The following is a 26148-nucleotide window of genomic DNA, read 5'->3' as shown; positions in this document are numbered from 1 at the left end:
CACCCTGTCTTCCAAGAAGCTGTTTTGGGGAGTCCCTCCCTAGGGGGAGTCCCCTCCATGCCTCCCTAGGACCATTGCCCTGTGCTTACCTTACTCTCCCTGCACTGGACACGGCAGATGTCACTCAGTCATTCTGAGCTCCCCCAGCTTCCTGGCGAAGGCCAATAGTTTTGTAGGGATGGCCCAGTTTAACACCAAGAATAAAAGAAATGACCCTTTATTGAGCACTAACCATGATGCAACTAAGCCCAAGGTTGCAGACGGGCAGCCCGTGGCCTTGTCAACAGCATATCCGTTTCCTTTGCCTTGTAGAGTGCTTTCGAAATAAGAGTTTGCTGCCATCTTTTGCAATGGGTGACTTCATATGAAGGTCCAGACTTCTGGCTTTGCTTTAAAATAGGAAGATACAGTCTCACTGGCTCACATGTGGTTCCAATCAGCTGGAGCTGCCAAATAGCTTCCCTGTTTAGACGGGGCATGTGGGTTCCAGTTTGCTGCAGTGTCCACCACTCTTTAGTTTCTCCTAACCCATGGCTGTTGTATTTCTTTGTGTAACTCTCCTGAGCCTCTTACTGACACAATTTTATTCTATCTTGCCAGGTAAATATGATGACACTCACAGCTGAGGAGCTCAGGAAGTACTTAAGGCCAGAAACTTGTGTTTGGGGTGGTGGTATGGGGGTGAGAGGGGTGGGGAATGTCAAGGCAGGAAGGCCTCGTTTGCTTCTTGTCCCCATCCCCAGTCGGAGCCCCTGCAGAGTGTGGTGGACCACATGGCCGCCCATCTCGGGGTGTCCCCAAGCAGGATCCTCTTACTCTTTGGAGAGACAGAGCTATCCCCCACGGCCACCCCCAGGACCCTAAAGCTTGGCGTGGCTGACATCATTGGTGAGAGGAAAGCAGGGAAGCGGGGCCTTGAGGAGGCTTTTGCCAGGGAAAGAGGCTCTGGGGCAAGGTCCAGAGAGGGCCCAGCTTCCAACCCCCCACTTAGGCCTGGCTTCTCCACCCTGCCTCCCACAGACTGTGTGGTGCTAGCGAGTTCTCCGGAGGCCACAGAGACATCCCAACAGCTCCAGCTCCGGGTTCAGGGGAAGGAGAAACACCAGATGCTGGAGGTCTCGCTGTCTCGAGTGAGTGGGAGAAATGGCTCCCCACCCCTTTCTTTCCTCTGTCGTCTCGTTTATCTTGTCAGTTAATGGAGGACGGATTCTTCCTAATCCTGACTCACTGGAGACACTGTCCTCCGTACTCTTGGGCTCCTGTCCATCCTAGCTAGTGGAAAAGCCCATTGTTCAACTCCCCACTGCTGGGAACCTCTGCTCTGGTCTGTGGGACCTCAGTCTCCTGACTCCTAATGGTTAAAACAGCAAGGACCTTTGAACAGTAATCAATAAAACCCATCAAAATAACAATGATGGCCACATATCTAAGTGCCAGTCCCTGTGCTGGGGATAACTACTTCATGTTCAGGATATTATTTAACTTCACAGCAATCTATATGGGAAAGTCTGTTGTTACCCTCATTTAGTGAATGAATACTAAGGAAATTGAGAGGTCTAGAGAGGTGGAGTAACTTGCTGTGTTATCTTATAGCAACTGTAACAAAATAGCACAATCTGTGTGGCTTAAAACAGCAGAAATCTAGGCCGGGCGCAGTGGCTCACGCCTGTAATCCTAGCACTCTGGGAGGCCGAGGCGGGCGGATTGCTCAAGGTCAGGAGTTCGAAACCACCCTGAGCAAGAGCGAGACCCCGTCTCTACTATAAATAGAAACAAATTAATTGGCCAACTAATATATATAGAAAAAATTAGCCTGGCATTGTGGCACATGCCTGTAGTCCCAGCTACTTGGGAGGCTGAGGCAGGAGGATTGCTTGAGCCCAGGAGTTTGAGGTTGCTGTGAGCTAGGCTGACACCATAGCACTCACTCTAGCCTGGGCAACAAAGTGAGACTCTGTCTCAAAAAAACAAACAAACAAAAAAAAACAGTAGAAATCTATTCTCTTACAGTTCTGGAGCCTAGAAGTCTCAAATCAAGGTGTCAGCAGGGCCTTGCTCTCTCTGGGTAGAATCTTCTTGCCTCTCTCTTTTTTTCTTAAGCAGATGGGATCTTGCTCTGTCACCCAGGCTGAAGTGCAGTGGCACAATTATAGCTTGCTGTAGCCTTGAACTCCTGGCCTCAAGTTATCATCCTGCCTCAGCCTCTTGAGTAGCTGGGACTACAGGCACAAAACCACTGTTTCTCATTGGATTAGTGCCCACCCTGATCAAGTATGGCCTCATCTTAGCTTGATTACATCTGCAAGGGCCCTACTTCCAAATAAGGTCACATTCACATTTACCAAGGGTTAGGACCACAACGTGTCTTTTTTTGGGGAAGTGGCTCAACCCATAACAGTCTGCTCTCTAGCCTCCCAAAATACATAACCTTCCCACATGCAGAATATATTCACCCCATTCCAAAAATCCTCAAAAGTCTTAACCCATTCGAGTATCAACTCTAAGTCCAAAATCTCATCTAAATATTATTAACTCAAAAAGTCCCAGTCTTATCTTCTAAATCTTCAGTCCCTAACCCCTGGACTGTGGACCAGTACCAATCCACAGCTTTTAAGGAAACACTCCCCACGCCCCAGTCCATGGAAAAATTGTCTTCCATGAAACCCATCCCTGGTGCCAAAAAGGTTGGGGACTGCTGTTCCAAATCATCTAAATCAGTCATGGGTGAGACTCGGGACAAAATTCCCCTTCCTGGGACAAAATTCCCCTTCATCTGTGGACAAAATTCCCCTTCCTGGGACAAAATTCCCCTTCATCTGTGGACCCATGAAATTTAGCAAACAAGTTATCTGTTTCTAAAATACAATGATGGGACAGGCATAGGATAGACATTCCCATTTCAAAAGGGACAAATAGGAAAGAAAAAGGAGTCACAGGTCCCAAGCTAGTCCAAAACCCAGCAGGGTAAATCCTATTAGATTTCAAGGATTAAAAATAATCTTTTGCTTTGTTCTGTCCTCTGGGCCTAGTGGAATGGTGGCCCCACTCTCTTGACCCAAGTAAGTCTTATCAGCCCAATCTCTGGGCCTGTGGCTCTGCCCTTGAGTCACTTTTCCTTCATTTTGTCGTGTCCCTGTCTCTTTCGTTCCAGGTAGACAGTGTTTATGCTGGTATACAGTTTTCAAAACCTTATTAGTCTTCTGTGCATATCAAAGGGATCCACACCTTAGACAAAGATGAAGTCCTGACTTTTGCTGACATGGTTGATTGGATCCATAAGTCAGCCATCTACTCTCTTTAGCAAAAAGCTACAGTCTTGGCCCTCTTTCCAGGACATATTCTGGATAGGCTGAGAATGTTCCAAATCACCACGCACTGCTTCATTTTTTTTTTTTTTTTTTTTTTTTGAGACAGAGTCTCACTTTGTTGTCCAGGCTAGAGTGAGTGCCGTGGCGTCAGCCTAGCTCACAGCAACCTCAATCTCCTGGGCTTGAGTGATCCTTCTGCCTCAGCCTCCCGAGTAGCTGGGACTACAGGCATGCGCCACCATGCCCGGCTAATTTTTTTTTTTATATATATATCAGTTGGCCAATTAATTTCTTTCTATGTATAGTAGAGACGGGGTCTCGCTCTTGCTCAGGCTGGTTTTGAACTCCTGACCTTGAGCAATCCGCCCGCCTCGGCCTCCCAAGAGCTAGGATTACAGGCGTGAGCCACAGCGCCCGGCCTGCTTCATTTTTGCTTAACATCCTTCCTCTGTTTATTTCTTTCTCTTGCATTTTGCAAATAAGGAACAAGGAGAAATCAAGTCGTACCTTCCATACTTTGCTTGGAAATCTCCAGAAGACATCTGGGTTCATCACTTACGAGTTCTACTTTCTGCCACTGAATGGTAGAACATAATTCAGCCAAGTTCTCTGCCACTTTATAACAAGGATCAGCTCATTTTACTCCAGCTTCCAATAATATATGCCTTATTTCCACCAGAGGCCTCATTGGAAACACCTTTTTTTTTTTTGAGACAGAGTCTCGCTTTGTTGCCCAGGCTAGAGTGAGTGCCGTGGCATCAGCTGAGCTCACAGCAACCTCAAACTCCTGGGCTCAAGCAATCCTGCTGCCTCAGCCTCCCGAGTAGCTGGGACTACAGGCATGCGCCACCATGCCTGGCTAATTTTTTCTCTATATATTAGTTGGCCAATTAATTTCTTTCTATTTATAGTAGAGACAGGGTCTTGCTCTTGCTCAGGCTGGTTTCGAACTCCTGACCTCGAGCAATCTGCCCGCCTCGGCCTCCCAGAGTGCTAGGATTACAGGCATGAGCTACCCACTGCGCCTGGCCTGGAAACACCTTTAACGTTCATATTTCTTTTTTCTTTTTTTTTTTTTTCTGAGACAGAGTCTCGCTTGTTGACCAGGCTAGAGTGAGTGCCAGGGCGTCAGCCTAGCTCACAGCAACCTCAAACTCCTGGGCTCAATCAATCCTTCTGCCTCAGCCTCCCGAGTAGCTGGGACTACAGGCATGCGCCACCATGCCCAGCTAATTTTTATATATATATATTAGTTGGCCAATTAATTTCTTTCTCTTTATAGTAGAGACGGGGTCTTGCTCTTGCTCAGGCTGGTTTCGAACTCCTGACCTTGAGCAATCCGCCCGCCTCGGCCTCCCAGAGTGCTAGGATTACAGGTGTGAGTCAATATTTATATTCTCTTAAGACCATAGAACCTTTCTCTGTAGCTCTTCTCATTGTGAGCCCTCATCCAAATTGCTTTTAATGTCCATATTTCTACCAACAGTCTCTTCAGCGTACTCTAGGCTTTTTCTAATGTGCACCTCACAATTCCTCCAGCCTCTATCCAATTCTAAAGCCACTGCTCATTTAGGTAGTTATTACAGAAGCACCCTACTTCTGTGTTTTGGCTGCTAGAACAAAGTACCACAAACTGGGTAGGTTAAAACCACAGAAGTTTATTGTCTCATTGTCTCTAGAAGTCTAAAATTAGGTGTCAGCAAGGTCATGGCTTCTTATGACACAGGAGAAAAAAGCTCAGTTTTTTCTATACTCTCAAAATACGCTTCTGACACCAGATGTGTGTGAGTTTTCCCCCCCGCACATCAAGCAAGCAATCAATTCTGTAGGGGATACCATATTTCCTTTTAATTCAATTCTGACACTGCCTACCTGGAGATGGCATGAGACCACACACAGTGCAGTCTTAATTCCCACAAGACTGGCGCGCCACCACTTCCCATGCAAATTGCAAGCCCCACAAATATGGGGAAGCTCTCCAAACCTAGTCCTTTTTTTTTTTATGGAAGCTCCATTATGTGGGCACGATTGATTAAATCACTGGCCATTAGTGATCAGCTCAGCCTTTAGCCCCTCTTCCTTGTCTGGAGGATGGGGGTGGGGCTAAAAGTCCCCTTCAAATCCTGCCTTGGTCTTAGCATTGGCCAGCCCCCATCCTAAAGCTACCTAGGGGCTACCCACCACCAGTCAACCCATTAGCATCCAGAAAGACACAACACTTTGAAGATTCCAAAAGTTTAGGAATTTTATACCATGAAATGTATGAAGACCAGATACATGTTTCACAATATCACATGGTCCCTCTGAGACTCTGGGTAGAATTCTTCCTTATCCCTTTCTAGCTTCTGATAGTGGCCAGCAGCCCTTGGCACTCCTTGGCTTGCAGCTGCATCACTCCAGGCTGCGTCTGTCATCACATGGCTCTTCCCTGTGTGTCCCTGTCTGCGTCTGTTTTACAAGTACACCAGCCATTGCATTAGCTCCCATCCTAATCATGCATGACCTCATCTTAACTTCAGTTACATCTGCAAAGGCCCTATTTCCAAATAAAGTCTTGTTCACGTTTACCAAAGATTAAGACCACAAGGTATCTTTTTCTTTTGTGTTTCATAAGGTATCATTTTGCAGGCTGGGAGGGCACAATTCAACCACTATCATTTGTCTGAGGTCACACATCTAGTAAGCAGGAGGGCCTGGTCTCCAGCTTGGCTGCCTCACTCTCATTGTTGTGATATGTGCTTCCATTTTATAGGTGAGGAGATTGAAACTTGAAGAACTTGCCTAACTCAGATCCTACGCCCCGAACCTTGGGCTTGAGGCCCCCACTTTATCTGAGGAACAGGCAGCCCAGAGGGGTGAAGGGGCTCCTCCTGGTTCCCAGAGAGTGCTGTGCTGTGCTGTGCTGGCTTCTTAGTTCACTCACTTTTCCCCCGTGGGGCTCTGGCTGCATTGATTTGGCCCCTTGTCCTCTCTGTCCCAAGTTCTCTGTCCCTGCAGGATCTTCCCAGCCCCTCCATTCATATTCTCACATCCACTTTTCTCTCCTTCCAGGACTCTCCTCTCAAGATCCTCATGTCCCACTATGAGAAGGCCATGGGACTGTCAGGACACAAGCTCTCCTTCTTCTTCGATGGGACAAAGCTTTCAGGCAGAGAGCTACCGGCTGATCTGGGCATGGAATCTGGGGACCTCATTGAGGTCTGGGGCTGAAACTCCACACCCTGTTTGGAGACCCAGCTTGGACTTGGGGAGAACATCTCACAGGGCTGGCAGGAGCTCGGGTGGAAGGTAGCTTTTAGCTGAAGCAAAATCAAGGAGTGACCTTTGACCCCCTCTCCTGCTGACCCTGGTTTCAAGCCGTTAACTACTTGGTTAGTTGTGTGGTTGTTGTTGCTGCCCTGGGTGGCTTGTTAGTCTCATTTGGGAGTTAGGAGTGATGTTTATTTGAGGCACATACACTGGGTGGTTCCTTGGCTTTCAGGAAAATAAATGATCACACACCCATTGGCTTAAGCATAAGCAGCTTCTGGGATGCTCTTTTGAATGACAGAGGTATAGGACTTTTAGCCCTGGGCATCTTCCTCTCCTCAAGGACCCTTTAGAGCCATCCTTTTAGTGTACTCTTCCTGGTGCATGCCTTCAAGGCATAGCTGAGCACATTTAGTTGTTTTATTTTGGATCTTGGGAATATGGTCCCATGCAAGGATTCTCTGGTTTTATGGCTTTCCTTTCCTTCACAACATTCTGTCTTTAAGCGCTCAAATTAATACATTTGTTACTTATCTTTGAATATGAATGTAAAATACAATATTTTATGTGTGAATATATGCTTTTAATGCACATAGCGGTGTTGTGCAATAGAACTTGTATTGTTTGCCCTCAATATGCATTAAGATCTAGAATTTTTCACACAATCACAGATAAAAGAATGTTTATCCTGGCCTATTCTAGACATGGGTCATTGGTTTAATCTGCCTCGTGGTACTCCACTGTGGCATTGATTGCATTTACACACACTGCCTTAAGTGGCAGACACCTGGGTGCCTCCAACTCCTTGGCACCATATACAAGGCCACGATAAACATTCTTTTATCCGTGATCGGGTGAAAAATTCTCTGGCATACATTCCCAGGATGGGATTACAGGCCATGTAGGTTAATTTCTCTATGGTTTTCCAAATTTTTCTTTAGAATAGTGATTGACGCACTTAGGGCTTCTTTCTCCTAATTTTCTCACTGGCACTTGGCATTGCCCAACTTTCTAATTTTCACCAGTCTGATGGGTATAAAAGGGCACTGTGCTTTAATGTACATTCATCTGATCACCGTTAATTTGTGGGATTTTTTTCACCTGTCAGCCTTTCTAGTTTCTCTTTCTGTGACCTGCTCATTTTCTCCTGAGGGGCTTCCTGTCATTTTTGGTTTATTCTCAGGAGTTGCTAGTATATTCCTGGGCGACTGCAAATAACTCTTGGAATGGAAATTTGTTTGTGTATCTGAGGTTGTCCTTCACCTAACAGAAATTCTTTAATGTAGATGATTTAACTATTTTGTCTTAAAGTTTGTTGGTCTCTGATTTCTTATTTAAAAGTTGTTAAGGTACTTTGCATTTTCTTCTGTTAGCTCATTAGTTTTTCCTTCCTTTAGTGGAGGCCACTAAATAGAGCTGAAGTCCAGCTAGTGCCCCCTGGGGTGGTGCATTGGCTGCATCTGCTCTGAGTGGTCACTTGTTCTGTTTGTTTGGTGTCAGGCTATACTAGTTGCTAAACATTGAATATCACTTTAAAACTATTTGAAATGCACCTTTGTGAGATCTATGTTATATTTTTTACCATATAATGAGCCAGTTTTCTCAGTACTGTCTACTAAAAAAGCCATTAATCTTCCACGGATATGTGGCCTAATTTTAGCAATAGTATATCAACTTCTTAAAAAATGTTTTTTATTGGAATGTGGCATTCCTTTGAATTTTATAACATTTCAATAATCCAGAATATGGTATAGCTGTCCATTGTTTCAGTTCTTTTATGTTCATTAATAAGTTTGAACACATTAAAATTATGTATTCAATCTCAACAGAATAAATGCGAATACATTCAACTTGTGTATACTTGAGGATTTCTGTGTTTGTGGCCTTCATATGACTCCCCTGTAATATCTTTGTGGCAGAGACCATGAGTTATTCCTTTATATCTGTTCTTTCTCCTAAGGTACTAGAACCTGTACTCTTTGGTGTTTTTTTTTTTTTTTTTCTGAGACAAAGTCTTACTCTGTCATCCAAACTAGAAGTACAGTGGTATTATGATCATAGCTCACTATAGCCTCAAACGCCTGGGCTTAGGTGATCCTCCTGCCTCAGCCTCCTGAGTAGCTGGGACTACTACCATGAGCCACCATGCCTGGCTAATTTTTAAATTGTTTTGTAGAGATGGGGTCTCACTATATTGCCCAGGCTGGTCTTGAACTGGCCTCAAGTGATCTTCCAGCTTTGGCCCACCAAAGTGCTGGAATTACAGGTGTGAGCCAATGCACCTGGCCCTAGAACCCATGGTTTTTAGTGAAGCACAGAAACACTCAATAAAGACAGTATTTCCTACCCTCTGTCAGAGCTAGACAAGTATCCATTCAGGCTCCTGCTGTAAGTAGAAGGGCACCACTTCCCAGTGTCCCTAGCGGGCAGTATGTGTCCCCCTCCTTCGCTTGCTGACTGGAAGTGGAGGAGCCCTACTGATGTGAGGTGACCTCAGAAATGGAAGCCATGTAGGGCAGGACACGAGAGGTGGAGCCTGGGCCTCAGCCACTATGTAGTACCTCACCAGCCACGCAGTGCTGCCCTCTGGGCTTTTATATGAAAGAGGGACTTCTGTCGTGTTTAAATCACTGTTACTTTAGAGTTTCTGTCACTTGTAACCAACCCAGTTCTAACCCAGTATGTCACTATTGCAAGCACTCTCATATTGTTCCTCTTTGGGTACCTGTGTTAGATTTTTCTCAGAGGTTTCTATCCAGGAGAAAAACTACCTGTCATTAGTTGAATGTGCACCTACCCAGCTTCTCTTGAATACTGTCAGGTTGCTAAGCAAAGTGGCCGGGCCCCTTTGTAAGTCCATTAGCAAGTGCAAGAAGGTTCCAGTTTCCCCATACCTTCTTCAAACTTAGCAGGATATGGGAAAAACTACTTATGGTTAAAGAATTTGCACTTCTATGATGAGAGTTCATTCTTTCACATATCTAAAAGACTTACATTGGGTGATCTTTCTAAAACTCTCCTGGAGACCTTTGAAACTTTAATGAGCCTTTTACTGGGTGTCATATACCAAGCTGGTCACTTTTCACCATCTCATTCATCCTTAGAGCAATCCTACGAGGTAGGTGTTGTTATTCCCATTTTACAGAAGAGGAACAGAAGCTCAGATGAATTAGCCTGCCCCAGACCACACGGCCATGCACTGCAGAGCCAGGTGTAGACACAGGTGGGCCTGACAAACGGCTGAGGAAGAATCTTCAGCAGTTCCCACGCTTGCATGTGCACACAAGTTGTCTGGGGATTGGTCAGGTGCACATGCTGCATCAGCAGCTCTGGGGTGGGACCTGAGATGCTGCATTTCTAACAAGCTCCCAGGTGGTATGACGAAGCTGACCCCACCTGGAGTAGCAAGATGCCATTTTCCCTTTTTTCTATATCCCTTTATGATCTCCCATGTCCACCCCTGCTATGCCCTCCAACTCAGGGGTCAGTTCCCTCCCTGAGCCCTGCCAGAGGACTGATCACACCCTCTTGTGTGTCCCACATCACATGGAACGGGGCTAGCACAGCACACTCACCTGCTTGTCCAGACCTTGCTTCCCTGCTAGACATAAGCTCCTTGAAAACAAACACTCTTGTTCTTCTCGAAGATCCCTTGCTCAGTATCTGACACAATAGATACCTAACAAATGTTTGTTGAATGAGTAAGTTCCCTGTTGACAGACATGCAGGTTTTTTTTCATTTTGGGGCTATTCTGAATAATGCTTCTCAAAGTATATCATGACCATACATCTCATTGCACGAGCTGGAAAAGCTTCACTCGCAATGTCTCTCATCCCCCTTCACCCAGTCAGCTGCCCAGCTCGCTCCCAGATCAGTTCTCTTCCGTCCCTCTCTGTGGGGACAAAAGTGACTTTATTTTTAAATGTTAATCCACCTGACCTAACCCTGAGTCTGGGAATGCCTCCAAATGTCTAGTTGATGTGTTACTTTTTATGTAGGAAAACCCTATTCACTCTAAGTAAATTTTGCTTTTCCTCCAAAACAACCCTTGATGTTGTTACATGTGTCATAGGCTGTGACACCCATAGCCACCTACACATTCCTTCCAGAGCACAAATACTTTTCCCCTCAAGATATAAGCTCTGAATCTGGGGGTTGTGGTGCAGAGATCTACTTGTCTTATGGCCAGCGAAGACCATGCTTCTGTCCATGAGTTTCCCCTAATAAATCACCCTGTACTGACACATTGGATTGTCCACCTCCTTCTTTGGTTTCTCAGCTCCTTTCAACATTTGGGGGTCACTTTGCATATATGGCCTTTTCATGGAACACTCCATCCCACCCCAGGCCAGGCCACCACTGCCTGCAGCCTCACCTAGTGCCACAGCCTTCTCACAGATCACTCTACTTCCCCTCTGGCCCCTCCAATCCATCTTCCCTGCTGCAGCCAGAGTGATCTTCTCAAATGCAAATCTGATTTTCAAATGAAGGAAAGCTTTACCATGGCTTAGCGCAGCCTAGCAGTCTCCTTCCCTCTCTCACCACTCTCCATGTGACCTCCTTTCAGATCCTGTGTTCATCATGCTTCCTTCTGTCAACAGGGCCTTTAGACACTCTTCTCCTCCACCTGGAATGTTCTTCCTTCCCCCTTGGTGTAATTATTGCTCCTGCTCTAGTCTGAGCTCAAGAACCACATCCCCAGAGACACTCCAACCCTCCCTGACCAGGTTTTAAAACACCTACGTGCTGAACTTTTTTTGTGGCACTTGTCACAGGTGGACTTTTTTTTGAAGAAATTTCACAAGTGCTTAGATTTCATGAATCACAATTTCCAAAGCAAATACAGTAAAAGTTGGGCTCCACTTTAAACCAATTAGGCCTATACAGACATATTTATCTGAACTTAAGGGAATTTTAATCAAGAGATCCATCAAATTAAAAAAACACTTGTACTTAGAGAAGAGCCTAATATTTTGCCCATTTGGCAAAACCAATTAGCATTATAATATTTGCTTTTATACCCAGAAAGTTTTATTTTTATTAATGTCCAGTGGTACCATGTTTGGACATAGGCTTTTTCTTTTTCACTTATTATAGTTTAATTTTTTTTTTGAGACAGAGTCTCACTTTGTTGCCCAGGCTAGAGTGAGTGCCGTGGCGTCAGCCTAGCTCACAGCAACCTCAAACTCCTGGGCTCAAGCAATCCTACTGCCTCAGCCTCCCGAGTAGCTGGGACTACAGGCATGCGCCACCATGCCCGGCTATTTTTTTTTTCTTTTTTGTGTTTTTTCTTTTTTGCTGCAGCACAGAAGTATATATATTTTTTTTTTCTATATATATTAGTTGGCCAATTAATTTCTTTCTATTTATAGTAGAGACGGGGTCTCGCTCTTGCTCAGGCTGGTTTTGAACTCCTGACCTCGAGTAATCCACCCGCCTCGGCCTCCCAGAGTGCTAGGATTACAGGCGTGAGCCACCTCGCCGGGCCTTGTAGTTTAATTAACAAGCCTAAACAGTCACTCATTTTAGGAATACTGTTCAATGAGTTTTAGTATAATACACATACACTGGTGTGCAGAAGTTTCCTCCTTCCACTGCCCCTAGGCAACCACTAATCTTTCTATCACCTTAGTTTTACCTTTTCTAGATTTTCATATACATGGAATAATACAGTACAATGTTTTTTGTGTCTGGCTTCTTTCACTTAGCACAGTGTTTTTGAGTTCATATCAGTAATTCATTTCTTTTTATTGCTAAATATTAATAGTATTCCATTCTATGGCTATACTATTCACCTGTTGATGTAGGTGTTTTTCATTTTTTTGGCTATTCTGAGTAATGCTTCTATGAACATTCATATATGGGTTTTTGTTTGGACATATGTTTTTTATCTTTTCTTTTTGAGATAGAGTCTCGTTCTGTCACCCTGACTAGAATGCAGTGGCATCATCATAGCTCTCTGCAACCTCAAACTCCTAGGCTCAAGTGATCCTCTTGCCTCAGCCTCTCGAGTAGCTGGGACTACAGGTGCCCACCACCACACCCGCCTAATTTTTCTATTTTTTGTAGAGATAGGGTCTTGCTCTTGCTTAGGCTGCTCTCGAACTCCTGAGCTCCAGCAATCCTCCTGCCTCAGTCTCCCAGAGTGCTAGGATTACAGGTGTGAGTCACCACGCTTGGCCTGGACATATGTTTTCATTTCTCGTTGGTGGATACTGATAGAACAGTCTTGTTTTTTTTTTTTTTTTTTTTTTTTGAGACAGAGTCTCACTTTGTTGTCCAGGCTAGAGTGAGTGCCGTGGAGTCAGCCTAGCTCACAGCAACCTCAAACTCCTGGGCTCAAGCGATCCTACTGCCTCAGCCTCCTGAGTAGCTAGGACTACAGGCATGTGCCACCATGCCCGGCTAATTTTTTATATATATATCAGTTGGCCAATTAATTTCTTTCTATTTATAGTAGAGACAGGGTCTTGCTCTTGCTCAGGCTGGTTTTGAACTCCTGACCTTGAGCAATCCGCCCGCCTTGGCCTCCCAGAGTGCTAGGATTACAGGCGTGAGCCACTGCGCCCGGCCCCAAGGGTCTTGTTAATGGGGTAATGAGAAAATAAATTTCCAACTGGTAGCCACTTAGAATAGCATAAACCCTTCCTCTGAGGTTAGTAACATAAATATCTCTCCTACAGAGATGTTTACCTAGCAATTGAAAGAAGCTGAGAAGACAAAAGAAGGTATAAATCCTCATTAACATTCGACAGAGCTGGTCAATTCACATTCCAAAAGCAAAGAAAGTTTCTGGGAAAGGGAGGAAAGGATAGACTATCTGAATGGACCATCACCAAAAATTTACTGCCTGTAAAAACTTTTTTTGAGTATTGTTTAAACAGCCTTGAAAAAGTTCCTGAGCGGACAGGAGTGTTAACGCCCCCTGCTTCCTCAAGAAGAGACAGTACCAGATGCCTTCTGCTATCAAGAAGAAATTAATTTCTGCTATCAATCTGCTACATGAGAAACAGAAAAAGCCAAGACAGCAGCTTCACAGCTTTTGTTATCAGTCCCCTGAAGCAGAGAGAAAAAAAAAATTCTGCTCTTTAAAAGCACCAAGTAACTTTTTTCACCCTCCAACATTTCTTTCCTCCCTTTATTCTTTCCTCTCTCTTTATTTAGTTTGAGACATGGCGTCAGCCTAGCTCACAGCAACCTCAAACTCCTGGGCTCAAGCAATTCTCCTGCCTCAGCCTCCCGAGTAGCTAGGACTACAGGCATATGCCACCATTCCCAGCTAATTTTTTCTATATATTTTTAGTTGACCAATTAATTTCTTTCTATTTTTAGTAGAGATGAGGTCTCCCTCTTGCTCAGGCTGGTCTCGAACTCCTGACCTTGAGTAATTGGCCCGCCTTGGACTCCCAGAGTGCTAGGATTACAGGGGTGAGCCACCGCCTGGCCTCACTCTCTCTTTATCTCCCTCTCTCTCCCCCTTTATTTCTTTCTTGGGAAAACAAATAAACTCTTACTTCTGTATACCCTAATCATTGTCTGAAAATTCTTTCTCCCTCAAATACAGACTTCATACGCTAACAGATATCCAGGAGTAGAATTGCTGGGTCATATGGGAAGTACGTATTAAATTTTAAAGAAACTTCCAAACTGTTTTTCAAAGTGGCTGCACCATTTGCATCCCCACTAACATTGTACGAGGCTTCCAGTTGCTCCACATCATTTCCAGTATTTGGTATTGTCAAGTTTTTTAAAAAAGCTTTTCTAGTATAGTGATACCTAATTGTGAGTTTAATCTGTATTTTCCATAATGACAAACGGTATCATTTACCTGCTGGACATTCATGTATCTTCTTTTGTGAAATGTCTGTTTAAATCTTCCTTTTCCCCAAAGCCCCCACTAGGGAGAAAGTTCAAATATTTTGCTCATTTTATTTATTTATTTTTTGCTTTTTGAAACACAGTGTCACTCTGTTGCCTGGGCTAGAGTGCCATGGCATCAGCCTAGCTCACAGCAACCTCAAACTCCTGGGCTCAGGTGATCCTCCTGCCTCAGCCTCCCAAGTAGCTGGAACTATAGGCATGTGCCACCATGCCCGGCTAATTTTTTCTATATATATTTTTAGTTGTCCAGATAATTTCTTTCTTTTTTTTTTTTTTTTGAGACAGAGTCTCACTTGTTGCCCAGGCTAGAGTGAGTGCCGTGGCGTCAGCCTAGCTCACAGCAACCTCAAACTCCTGGGCTCAAGCGATCCTCCTGCCTCAGCCTCCTGAGTAGCTGGGACTACAGGCATGCGCCACCATGCCCGGCTAATTTTTTCTATATATATTAGTTGGCCAATTAATTTCTTTCTATTTATAGTAGAGACGGGGGTCTCGCTCTTGCTCAGGCTGGTTTCGAACTCCTGACCTTGAGCAATCCGCCCGTCTCAGCCTCCCAGAGAGCTAGGATTACAGGCGTGAGCCACCGCGCCCGGCCTCTTTCTATTTTTAGTAGAGACGGAGTCTTGCTTTTGCTCAGGCTGGTCTCAAACTCCTGAGCTTAAACAGTCCACCTGCCTCGGCTTCCCAGAGTGGTAGGATTACAGGCGTAAGCCACCACGCCAGGCCTACTCATTTAAAAAATTGTGTTTTTTGGGCCGGGCGCGGTGGCTCACGCCTGTAATCCTAGCACTTTGGGAGGCCGAGGCGGGCGGATCGCTCAAGGTCAGGAGTTCGAAACCAGCCTGAGTGAGACCCCGTCTCTACCAAAAATAGAAAGAAACTAATTGACCAACTAAAAATATATATACAAAAAATTAGCCGGGCATGGTGGCGCATGCCTGTAGTCCCAGCTACTCGGGAGGCTGAGGCAGTAGGATTGCTGAGCCCAGGAGTTTGAGGTTGCTGTGAGCCAGGCTGACGCCACGGCACTCACTCTAGCCTGGGCAACAAAGTGAGACTCTGTCTCAAAAAAAAAAAAAAAAAAAAAAAATTGTGTTTTTGTCTTATTTAGTTTGAAAAGTTTTTTTTTTTTTTTTTTTCTGAGACAGAGTATTGCTGTTGCCCTGCATAGAAGGCAACAGCATCATCATAGCTCACAGCAACCTCAAACTCCTGGGCTCAAGCGATCCTCCCGCCTCAGCCTCCCGAGTAGCTGGGACTACAGGTGTTCACCATTACACCCACCTAATTTTTTCTATTTTTGGTAGAGACAAGGTCTCACTCTTGTTCAGGCTGGTCTCCAACTCTTGACCTCAAGCAATCCTCCTGCTTTGCCTTCCCAGAGTGCTAGGATTACAGGCATGAGCCACCATGCACAGTCTCATGAAAAGTTCTTTACATATCTGGATACAAGTCCTTAAGCAGATACATGCTTGCAAATATTTTCTTCTGATCTGTGACTTGCCTTTTCATTTCACAAGTGCAATTTTACATGTGTATTGATAACTGTCTCCTCCAGATAAACTCCAAGAAAGAAGAGACTAAGTCAGCTTTTGCCTGACACCTGGCAAAATGCCAGGCACATATTAATAGTAGCTGTTCAATACTGTTTTATGGAGGGGATTAAATAACTATAATCTGAAGTTCTCCCTGTCCACCAAGGGAGACCAGGCTTAAAGTTCTGAAACAAGAGATATCTCCTGGGGGCAACAACAACCAGGAGTATTCAGGACTCAAAATCGTTTCTAATAAGGCATTTTGAGGGTCCCATGCTGTCTCCGTGAAACTCCAGAATTTCAGTAAAGGGGCTTAGAGTTCTGGTTGGAAGAGGGGTCTTGCAGCTGCATTTGCATGTAACTACACTAACTTTTCTTAGACTGCTTCTTGTTTACTAGATAAGCTTGGAGACTATGGAAGGGCCGGCCACTAAAGAACCACTCCCAGACACTCTTTGGTGCCCCGTCTCCTGAGCCCCTGCCTGCCCCACACGCGACCACAGGAGGGCGCCAGGGCGCACAGGGTTGGAGTGAGGAAAACTTGCCCAGCGGTGGGGACGCTTCCTTCAATAAATATATAATGTCCACTTGGTCCGGCGCTCACCGGTAGCGACACCTTGCCCACAGCCGGCACTCATAGTCCGCAGGACAGTTTGTGCTGTGCATTGACGACGAATCCGTTTTGCTCTTGTGTGATGAGGAAAGCTTTAAAGCACTGAAAGCTTGTTTTACTTTACAGGCGGCTTTACTTGTAAATCAGAACAGCTAACATATACATATATGTTTTCATTACGGTATTTTTAAATGTTCACAATTTTATTTTGATAAATGAAATATTTGATAAATGAAAAGTCAATTCAAAATTATAGACTAAGGCCGGGCGCTGTGGCTCACGCCTGTAATCCTAGCTCTTGGGAGGCCGAGGCGGGCGGATTGCTCAAGGTCAGGAGTTCAAAACCAGCCTGAGCGAGACCCCGTCTCTACTATAAATAGAAAGAAATTAATTGGCCAACTGATATATATATAAAAAATTAGCCGGGCATGGTGGCGAATGCCTGTAGTCCCAGCTACTTGGGAGGCTGAGACAGAAGGATCGCTTGAGCCCAGGAGTTTGAGGTTGCTGTGAGCTAGGCTGACGCCACGGCACTCACTCTAGCCTGGGCAACAAAGCAAGACTCTGTCTCAAAAAAAAAAAAAAAAAAAAAAAAAAAAAAAAAAAAATTATAGACTAATGTCGACACTCGGCTGTGCGCCTTCCTACCACGGCTATATCGCTGCGCGCCTCATCTGTGGCCGTGGACTATAGTCACGCTCCTACGGAAGTGGTTAGTAAGCGTCCCCCTGAAGGCTCGGGGACTCAGGGTTGGGGAGTCCGAGGAGAGGGAAGGGGGCCCCGGCCCAACCTTCATTCATTCAACATTACTGAGTGGCCGCCGAGCGGACACGAGGAGGAAGACAGAAGGATTTCCGCGAGGCAGGACTACTTACGGGCATTTCTAGAGACATGCACTATTTCCAAAGCCTTTTGAGATCTCATGATCTCGTTGGATCCAGCAGGCCGCCAAGTGGGCGTTCCAGATAAGGCGAGTGAGATGCGGAAGGGATGGGCGACTCCGCCACGTCAGGGACGCCCCTCAGGTTTGAGGTCTCCGCGGGGAGAGCGGCCGGGTTGCGCTGGCGCCCAGCCAGCTGGGGCTTCCGGGCTGCAGGGTCTGGGACCAGGTCACTGGTTACCCCGGCGACCGGTCGGCAGTCACGTGACGCGGGAGCACGGCAAGATGCCCAAGAGGCTTCCGTAGGCGGGCGGGCGGTCACGTGTGGGGGGCTTGTTGGCTGGGACACCTTCCCGCCGGCTCCGGTGTCACATGACCGGCTCAAAGCCAACATGGCGGCTGCCGTGGTGCAGCGCCAGGACTGAGCGACAGCGACTGCAGTGGGCTCCTACCTGGGGTGAGGGGTGGCCTCAACGTGGGATGGGGGATCGCGTCCTCCGCAGTGCCCGACGTCACCTGAATTCCACACGCCGCCTCTGCGCAGTGTGTCAACTGAGATGGGGAGGCGTGACAGGGCCCGGGTCCCTTCCCACCCGTATTCTGTGCTTCAGGGCCAGCTCCTACGGGTCTCCGGGTGTACTCCCCTCGCCTGGGCTCCCTCCATCTTCCTTTTTCCACCTTCCTCTCTTTGCAGGTGAGATCGTCGGTGGGACCGGAGCGCGGGCGGGCGCGGTCCCCCGGGACTATGGCCGGGTCCGACACTGCGCCTTTCCTCAGCCAGGCGGATGACCCGGACGACCGGCCGGTGCCCGGCACCCCGGGGTTGCCAGGATCCATGGGGAACCCGAAGTCCGGAGAGCCTGAGGTCCCGGACCGGGAGGGGCTGCAGCGCATCACAGGCTTGTCTCCAGGCCATTCGGCTCTCATAGTGGCCGTGCTGTGCTACATCAACCTACTGAACTACATGGACCGCTTCACCGTGGCTGGTAGGTGAAACTTCTGGGAGGAAGATAACCAGGAGAAAGGAAGGGGGTCCCGTGGATGGAGCTGCTTCGCCGGCCTATCCCTGAGTCTCCTTTCCAGGTGTCCTTCCGGACATTGAGCAGTTCTTCAACATCGGAGACAGCAGTTCTGGCCTCATCCAGACCGGTGAGTAGAGGCAGCTCTGCTTCCTTTCCTACTGCAACTGGGGCCATGTGCTGTCCTGCCTGGGGCCTCATTAATGGGGTTTAGTGGCCAGAGCTGGGGGAGGTGATAGCTCTGATTTTGCTCTGTGCGTGTTCTGTTTAGCCAGGACACCACATTTAAAGAGGGAGTCAGTTTAGCTAATGGTGAAGACAGACCTGGGTTTAAATCTCAGCTCTTCCTTACTGTTCCAGGGTAGGCAAGGCACTCAACCTCTCTAAGCCTCATTTTTCTTGTCTATGAGATGGAACTAGTAGTAACACAGGTCATCTCGTAAGGCTGATGTGAGGATTAAATGAAATGCCTTTGAAGTGCCTAGTGCTGTGTTTGGCACATGGTAGGCACCCAATAAATAATGGGAGGAGAGGGTGTCTAGACCAGAGGGGAATTTTTTCTTGTTCAGAAATCTGGGTTGCAGGAGAGGCAAAGCCAGAGCCATGTCCTCTCTTCCTTCCTTCCCTCCTTTGTTCATTTCTCAAACGTTTCTGAGAACCCACTATGCCAGGCCCTGGAGTAAGTGATGAAAACAACTACAGGACTTTGCCAATACCTTTTATGCCTGTCTCTTCTAATCCTTGCATCAGCTGAGGAATAGGCGTTATTATTCCTATTTTATAGAGGAAGTGGGTAGTGTTATCTACAGTTTGTAAAGAAACTGAGGCTTGGAGAAGAGTTAAGACTTGCCCAGGGGCCAGATGTAGTGGCTCACACCTGTAATCCTAGCACTCTGGGAGACCAAGGTGGGAGGATCCCTCAAGGTCAGGAATTCAAGACCAGCCTGAGTAAGATCAGCAAGAGTAAGACCCATCTCTACTAAAAATAGAAAGAAATTAGCTGGACAACTAAAAATATGTAGAAAAAATTAGCCAGGCATGGTGGTGCATGCCTGTAGTCCCAGCTACTCGGGGGGCTGAGGCAGGAGGATTGCTTGAGCCCAGGAGTTTGAGGTTGCTGTGAACTAGCTTGATGCATGGCACTCTGGCCCAGGCAATAGAGTAAGGCTCTGTCTCAAAAAAAAAAAAAAAAAAAAAATAGACTTTCCCAGGGTCCACAACAAGTTAGAGACAGAATAGGAATTTGAAACCAGGTCTTGCAGTATTCTTTTCTCCCCATAGTTCTGGGCCATCATATGAGGAACTGGAGGTATTTAGGGGGAAGTGTGGAGCAATGCGAATGGGATCAGAGGGCAAGGTCTGCAAACCTCTGAAGAGCTGCTGAATTAGGGAAGAAGCAGACCATTCTAGGCAGCCCCATTTATTCACTTTTTCATTCAGCATGTTTATTGAGCACCTGTTTTGTGCTAGGCTATATGCTAAGCGATAGAAGCGCAGTCATAGCCAATATAAGCAAGGTCCTTGCCTTGGGAGTCGACGTTCCACTGTGCATAAGGGGGCAACAGTCAGTAAAACCCTCAATTAAAATTAAACAGTTTCGGCCAGGCGCAGTGGCTCACGCCTGTGATCCCAGCAGTCTGGGAGGCCAAGGCAGGTGGATCGTTTGAGCTCAGGAGTTTGAGACCAGCCTAAGCAAGAGCGAGACCCTGTCTGTACTAAAAATAGAAAGAAATTACTTGGACAGCTAAAAATATATAGAAAAAATTAGCCAGGCATGGCAGTGCATGCCTGTAGTCCCAGCTACTCAGGAGGCGAGCTAGGCTGATGCCATGGCACTCTAGCCCAGGCAACAAAATGAGACTCTGTCTCAAAAAAAAAAAAAAAAAAAAAAAAGAAACAGTTTCCATAGTCATAAGTGCTGTGTAAAAGGAAACAGAGTAAATATGTGGTAGAGAGGGACCAGATATGTGGAGGGCTAGGAAGGTATCTGAGCTGGAACCTGAAGGAGCTAAGTTCTGCAAAGCTCAGGGGAGAGGAGAGAATGTCCCAGAGGGTACAGCAGCTGCCCGAACCCCAAAGATTTTATTGACGTTGGCAGTTGGGCTACTGGGATGCAGAGAGAGGAAGGGAAAGTGGGTGGCCCTGAGGTTGGAGAGGTATGCAGGGGCTAGATTGGAAAGGGCATTGTGGGCCATAGTTACGGTGTTTGGAGTTTGTTCTTAGGTGGGAGGAAGTGACAAGTCAGCAGGACCATCCATTCTACAATGGAAGGTGTGGAAAGACGTTGAAGATGGGGCTGGACTGTTCCCCTAGCAGGAAGCTCTGATGGGTTTCAGGGTTGGGATATGGGGGTTATGTGCAGTCAGGGAGAAGAGGGTGGGTGTCTCTTTGCTTTAGTCATTCCAGCTGGGGGCGGGGTAGGGGCATGGGCACTGGGGCTGGGCTGTGACTCTTTCCTTCCCCCCAGTGTTCATCTCCAGTTACATGGTGTTGGCACCTGTGTTTGGCTACCTGGGTGACAGGTACAATCGGAAGTATCTCATGTGCGGGGGCATTGCCTTCTGGTCCCTGGTGACACTGGGGTCATCCTTCATCCCCAGAGAGGTGAGGCCCCAAGCTGGCTCCTGCTTCTACCTGCCCCCACGCCCCCAGTCTCTGCCGCTGCTCCTGGGAGTCATTTCAGACTGGGCCTGGAGACCTCTGCAGTGTCCTTAGCCAATGCCATCTTATACCCCCTCCTAGCCTGAGTTAATCTGCCCACCCTACCCCCTTTCCTTTTCTTCTAGATCCTTTTGTCCATCATCCCCTCTTCCTCTGACCACTTACTCCTTCCACTCCATACCTAGACTCTATGCTTCTCTGCCATGGCAAAATCCTTTCTGTCCCTCTCTCCCTCTTTGCCTTCCTGGTCAGGCTTCCCGAAAGGCCCCCTGGATCCCTCCCTCGCCTCCCGCTCACATCCTTGCACCCACTGCTCTGTGACCCTGCTCTTTCCAGAGTCTGAGTGGCCTCCTGGTGATAGATCTCCGGAGCTTCTGGCACTATTGACCCACTTCCTCCTTCCTGAAACTCTTTTCTAATTTATATGATGCCACACTCTTCCAGTTTTCCTCCTGCCTCCCCGGCAGGTGCTTCTTTGCTCCTTTGAAGTCTCCTCTGTCACTTCTCACTGTGCACTCTGTCCTCAGCCCCGGGCCCTGCATGGGTGGTGTACCCGTCCTTAGCTTCAGGTGTCTTTGGTAGAGAAATCATCTCCCACCTAGAATTGTTATTCACCACCAGAGTGTCTTATTTAGACCTCTTATTATCCAATCCTCACAATAGCTATGTGAATAAGTCGTTATCCTCCTTTTGCAGATGAGGAAACTGAGGCTCAGAGAGGTTAAGTTACTTTCCCAGAGTCACAGCTAGTCAGTGGTGGAGCCGGCATTCAAGCTCAGGTCTGTCTAATTGTAAAATCCAGGCCTCTCCTGCTATCCCTGCTGCCTCATCGGAGCCGGCTGGCGAGGTGGCCCGGGAGGCCGCTGCAGGGCAGGGCGCCACCTCTCCCTGTCTCGTTCCCTAGCGTTTCTGGCTGCTCCTCCTGACCCGGGGCCTGGTGGGGGTCGGGGAGGCCAGTTACTCCACCATCGCCCCCACACTCATCGCTGACCTCTTTGTGGCCGACCAGAGGAGTCGAATGCTCAGCGTGTTCTATTTCGCCATCCCGGTGGGCAGGTGAGGGGTCCCTGGGCCTGGTGGGGAGGCAGATGGGCCTGGCATGGGGGACTTGACTGACTGGCTGTCACCTCTTTTTCTCATCCCCCCCACAGTGGTCTGGGTTACATTGCAGGCTCCAAAGTAAAGGATGTGGCCGGAGACTGGCATTGGGCTCTGAGGGTGAGTCTAGTCATGGCCTGGGGCAGGTCAGCGATGTTCTCACTGATCCCCCTTTCCCCTTCAGACACCCCCTTTCTGAGGCCGTGCTCCCTCTGCAGGAACCTGGCCACCCTTACCATGAAGCCATGTGCTAGACAGAACTCTTGCTTGCAGGTGACAGAAACCCATTGTAAGCCCCCAAAAGGGACTGTATTGGCTTTCTTCATGGAAAGTCCCAGGGTGAGCTTCAGGTAAAGCTGGATCCAGGCTTCCACACCATCACAGGAATTTAATCGTCCTCTTCTCAGCTTTACTTTCCTCTGTGTTACCTTTATTCTCAAGCATGTGAAGCTCCAAATAATTATCTTCCCATTTAGAAACATCAGCATCTCGGATCCTTGAGCTGTAGTCCTGGGACAGTGTCTGATTAGATGAGTGTGGCTCGCATGCCTGCTGTGGAATCAGTCATCGAGGCTGGGCTGGTGGCAGCACTTTCACTGGCCAAGCCTAGAATCCTGCTTGAACCATGTGGGTTGAGAGAAGCTGGGGGAGTGGTTTTCCAAATGAAAATTAGGATGCAGTTACCAAAAAGGAAGCAAAGTTAGGCTTACAAAAATATGGTGGCCCCTAGTAGCAACACCCCCATTATAGGTCAGCTTGTTTGAGCAGGCACATGGGTGTTTGAGGTTTTGGGCCCAAGTTGTCTCTACCCCCTCATTCTCCCCAGCTCCAGGGGTTGTGCCTGCCTGTCCTGAAGCCAACTCTCTCCCCAGGTGACACCAGGTCTAGGAGTGGTGGCTGTTCTGCTGCTTTTCCTGGTAGTACGGGAGCCACCGAGGGGAGCTGTGGAGCGCCACTCTGATTCGCCACCCCTGAGTCCCACCTCATGGTGGGCAGATCTGAGGGCTCTGGCGAGAAAGTGAGTTTAGTCCCTTCCTAGACCAACATCTGAGGTCCCCCAGGAAGTCCCTGACATCTGAGATTTCCATGGCCATGTTCATTGTTTTCTGCCAACCGGCCCACCCCAAGGCCAGGAATCAGTCACAATTGCCCCCTTGTGCCAGCTTCTTGAATTACAGGCCCACATCCTGGGAGCTAGGACAGCCTTCAGTGTTCTGGCCTTACTAAAATAAGCTAGACTGTCCTTTTCTTGGCAGGGACTGGGCATGTGGTCCCACTCCCTGCTATGTACAAAGGCAGAGGGAAAGGGCTCCAGCCCCCTCAGGGTCACGCTGTCAATGTTGGTGGCTTCCCATCTGCTGGTTCTATCCTCACGTGCTAGGATCCTGGGCAAGAAAAACAAAAATAGGCCAGAAAGGAGGAGAGAGGCCCCTCCTGCCTCAACACCTCCATGGAGTCTGACTTCCGCCCTCCCAACTCTCTGCAGTCCTAGTTTCATCCTGTCTTCTCTTGGATTCACTGCTGTGGCCTTTGTCACGGGCTCCCTGGCTCTGTGGGCTCCCGCATTCCTGCTTCGTTCCCGGGTGGTCCTGGGGGAGACCCCACCCTGCCTTCCTGGAGACTCCTGCTCTTCCTCTGACAGGTACCCAGGGCGGCTGGGCTAGGTGGCTTGCAGATGGCAGGGATGGAAAGAAGAGGGTCTGTGGTTCACACCCAGGCACGGAGGTCCAATCCCAACTCCACACGCTGCGTCTTCTCCCAGAGTTTGTTTCCTGGTCTGGGAAACATGTGATGGGATAACACCTGCATCTCAGGGCTGTGTGACCTCGGGGTGCTGTGCCGGGATGGACCCGATTGTGGGGGTGGCTGGGATGGGCCGTCTTCCTCTGCAGGCCATGGGGGCCAGCCTGGGGGCTGCGCAGGCAGGACTGGCCCCCATACCCCTTCCCCATCCCCCAGTCTCATCTTTGGGCTCATCACCTGCCTGACCGGGGTCCTGGGTGTGGGCCTGGGCGTGGAGATCAGCCGCCGCCTGCGCCGCTCCAACCCCCGGGCAGACCCGCTGGTCTGTGCCGCTGGCCTCTTGGGCTCTGCACCATTCCTCTTCCTGTCCCTTGCCTGCGCCCGCGGTAGCATCGTAGCCACCTATGTGAGTAGTCGGCAGGTGACAAGAGGGGTGGTCTGGGTCCGGGGTGGGGAGGAACAGTGTATTGGGGAGGACTGGCGTTAGCCAGCGTGGTTGTTCCAGGCCTGCTCTCGGTGGAATGCCTGGCTTTGAATCAGCTCTGTGACACCGGGCAACCGCTTAACCTCTCTGTGCTCACTTTTGTTATCTAAAATGGGGGTAATAGTAGCACCTGTGTCACAGGGGTATGGTGATGATTAATGAGTTAATAGAGGAGCCTGGGATGGGTGCACACCTGTTTATGACCTTGTTGTGATAAGATCCTACCCACTCCCGTCCCCCAGATTTTCATCTTTATTGGAGAGACGCTGCTGTCCATGAACTGGGCCATCGTGGCTGACATCCTGCTGGTGAGTGGCTGGGCAGCTCCGTGGTTAGCCCAGAGCCTACTTCCGGAGGCCTCACTCACCCGCTCTAGACTGCAGGCTCCGGCCCACAGCCCTGGCTTGCCCTGTGACCTCATCCCCAGTCACACCTCTGACCCCAGCCTTGGCCCCGACCTGGCCCCCTGCCCCTGCTCCTGTGAGCCCCACTGAGCTCCTGCTCCCCCTAGTACGTGGTGATCCCCACACGACGGTCCACCGCCGAGGCCTTCCAGATCGTGCTGTCCCACCTGCTGGGTGACGCTGGGAGCCCCTACCTCATTGGCCTGGTGAGCACTGCCCCTCGGCCGGGATGGGATGGGGAGTAGGTAGGGGACCAGGCACGGGCACTCCTGCCGCTGCCAGTGGCTTGAGCCTGGCCACGTCGGAAGCTCTGGCCCCTTTCAGGCATCTGTGTCTCCTGTGCTCACCTACCGTCCTCAGCTGGAGGGCGAGGATTTTGTCTTGGAAGATTCTACCCATGAGGCCAGAGAAGACCTTGCCTTGCCGGTCCAAACTGTCTTCCCTTTTCCAGGCTCCCTTTTCCTTTTTTCCTGGAGTTTGGGGGCTCCTCCCTGGGTCTCTCCCTGACTCTCCTGTCCCCTTCCTCCCGCAGATCTCTGACCGCCTGCGCCGGGGCTGGCCCCCCTCCTTCTTGTCCGAGTTCCGGGCCCTGCAGTTCTCTCTCATGCTCTGTGCCTTCGTCGGGGCGCTGGGCGGTGCGGCCTTCCTGGGCACCGCCATCTTCATTGAGGGCGACCGCCGGCGGGCCCAGCTGCACGTGCAGGGTCAGTTGGAGGCTGCACCCTGCCCAGCTGCTCGGTGCTGCCTGTCTGTCTGTCTGTCTATGTCCCTCAGTCCACAGTTCTCCCTCTATTCAGCTTTGGGCCTGTCTGGGTCCACAGCTCTGGTGCTCTCTGCTGCTGCCCCATCTGTGTTCCAACATCTGCGTGTCCCTGCTCTGGCTTTGTGTCTGTCCATCCAGCCCCAGCTCTGACCCTTCCCCCGCAGGTCTGCTGCCCGAGGCAGGGCCCGCAGATGACCGGATCGTGGTGCCCCAGCGAGGCCGCTCCACCCGGGTCCCTGTGTCCAGTGTACTCATCTGAGAGGCTGTTGGATACCTGTGTATACATCTGTCAGCAGTGGCCCAGGGCTTGCCCCACAGGGTGCATGGACCTAAACGTTTGGCCTGGCCCGGCTTCCAGGAGGGACCGTGGGCTGTGTCCCAGCTCCCAGACACTACATAGGCAGCCCAGGGGAGGAGGTGGGGGTCCAGGAGTGGAATCCCCTCCACAGGGGCAGCCCCAGGAGCTCGGTGCTATTTGTAATGGAATAAAATTTGTAGCCAGACCCCAA

At 48.8% G+C, this 26148-nt stretch overlaps 2 protein-coding genes, 1 long non-coding RNA gene and 1 other non-coding gene across 7 annotated transcripts in view; 3 read left to right on the top strand and 1 right to left on the bottom strand.

The window, feature by feature from the left end:
- The window catches only part of NFATC2IP (nuclear factor of activated T cells 2 interacting protein), a 13769-nt gene extending 5371 nt beyond the window's left edge, over window positions 1-8398 (top strand). Inside the window, exons 6-8 of one of the 2 annotated variants that reach the window (XM_012758944.3) lie at window positions 744-888; window positions 1021-1130; window positions 6360-8398. In XM_012758944.3, coding sequence (XP_012614398.1) covers window positions 744-888; window positions 1021-1130; window positions 6360-6518 — 414 coding nt within the window. In that variant the 3' untranslated portion in view covers window positions 6519-8398. Of the gene's footprint in view, window positions 1-600; window positions 889-1020; window positions 1136-6359 lie in introns of those variants that run through there. The other variant, XM_075995203.1, reaches the window with a different exon arrangement.
- On the bottom strand, window positions 5145-17542 carry LOC105868293 (uncharacterized). Its single transcript, XR_012913493.1, has 2 exons — window positions 17463-17542; window positions 5145-10236 (listed from the first exon to the last, which is right to left on the bottom strand). It is a non-coding gene; the product is annotated as an uncharacterized LOC105868293 (long non-coding RNA).
- On the top strand, window positions 17419-26148 carry SPNS1 (SPNS lysolipid transporter 1, lysophospholipid). 3 transcript variants are annotated; one of them, XM_075995201.1, is made up of 13 exons: window positions 17419-17557; window positions 18162-18453; window positions 18551-18616; window positions 20954-21090; window positions 22052-22203; window positions 22299-22365; window positions 23118-23263; window positions 23732-23887; window positions 24205-24394; window positions 24715-24780; window positions 24984-25082; window positions 25409-25580; window positions 25804-26148. In XM_075995201.1, the coding sequence occupies exons 1-13, from the start codon at window positions 17510-17512 to the stop codon at window positions 25896-25898; spliced, it is 1686 nt and encodes a 561-aa protein (XP_075851316.1). In that variant the 5' UTR covers window positions 17419-17509; the 3' UTR covers window positions 25899-26148. The 3 variants fall into 3 exon arrangements, with proteins under 3 accessions (XP_075851316.1, XP_012614396.1, XP_075851317.1); XM_012758942.2 differs by lacking the exon at window positions 17419-17557 and adding an exon at window positions 17809-17924; XM_075995202.1 differs by lacking the exon at window positions 17419-17557 and adding an exon at window positions 17810-17924 and having other exon boundaries at window positions 18249-18453.
- On the top strand, window positions 23488-23633 carry LOC142862491 (small nucleolar RNA SNORA57). Its single transcript, XR_012913577.1, has one exon. It is a non-coding gene; the product is annotated as a small nucleolar RNA SNORA57 (small nucleolar RNA).

This window comes from Microcebus murinus, chromosome 19 (genome assembly GCF_040939455.1).
Source record: "Microcebus murinus isolate Inina chromosome 19, M.murinus_Inina_mat1.0, whole genome shotgun sequence".
Lineage (NCBI taxonomy): Eukaryota > Metazoa > Chordata > Mammalia > Primates > Cheirogaleidae > Microcebus > Microcebus murinus.
This window is presented reverse-complemented; position numbering and strand designations above follow the sequence as displayed.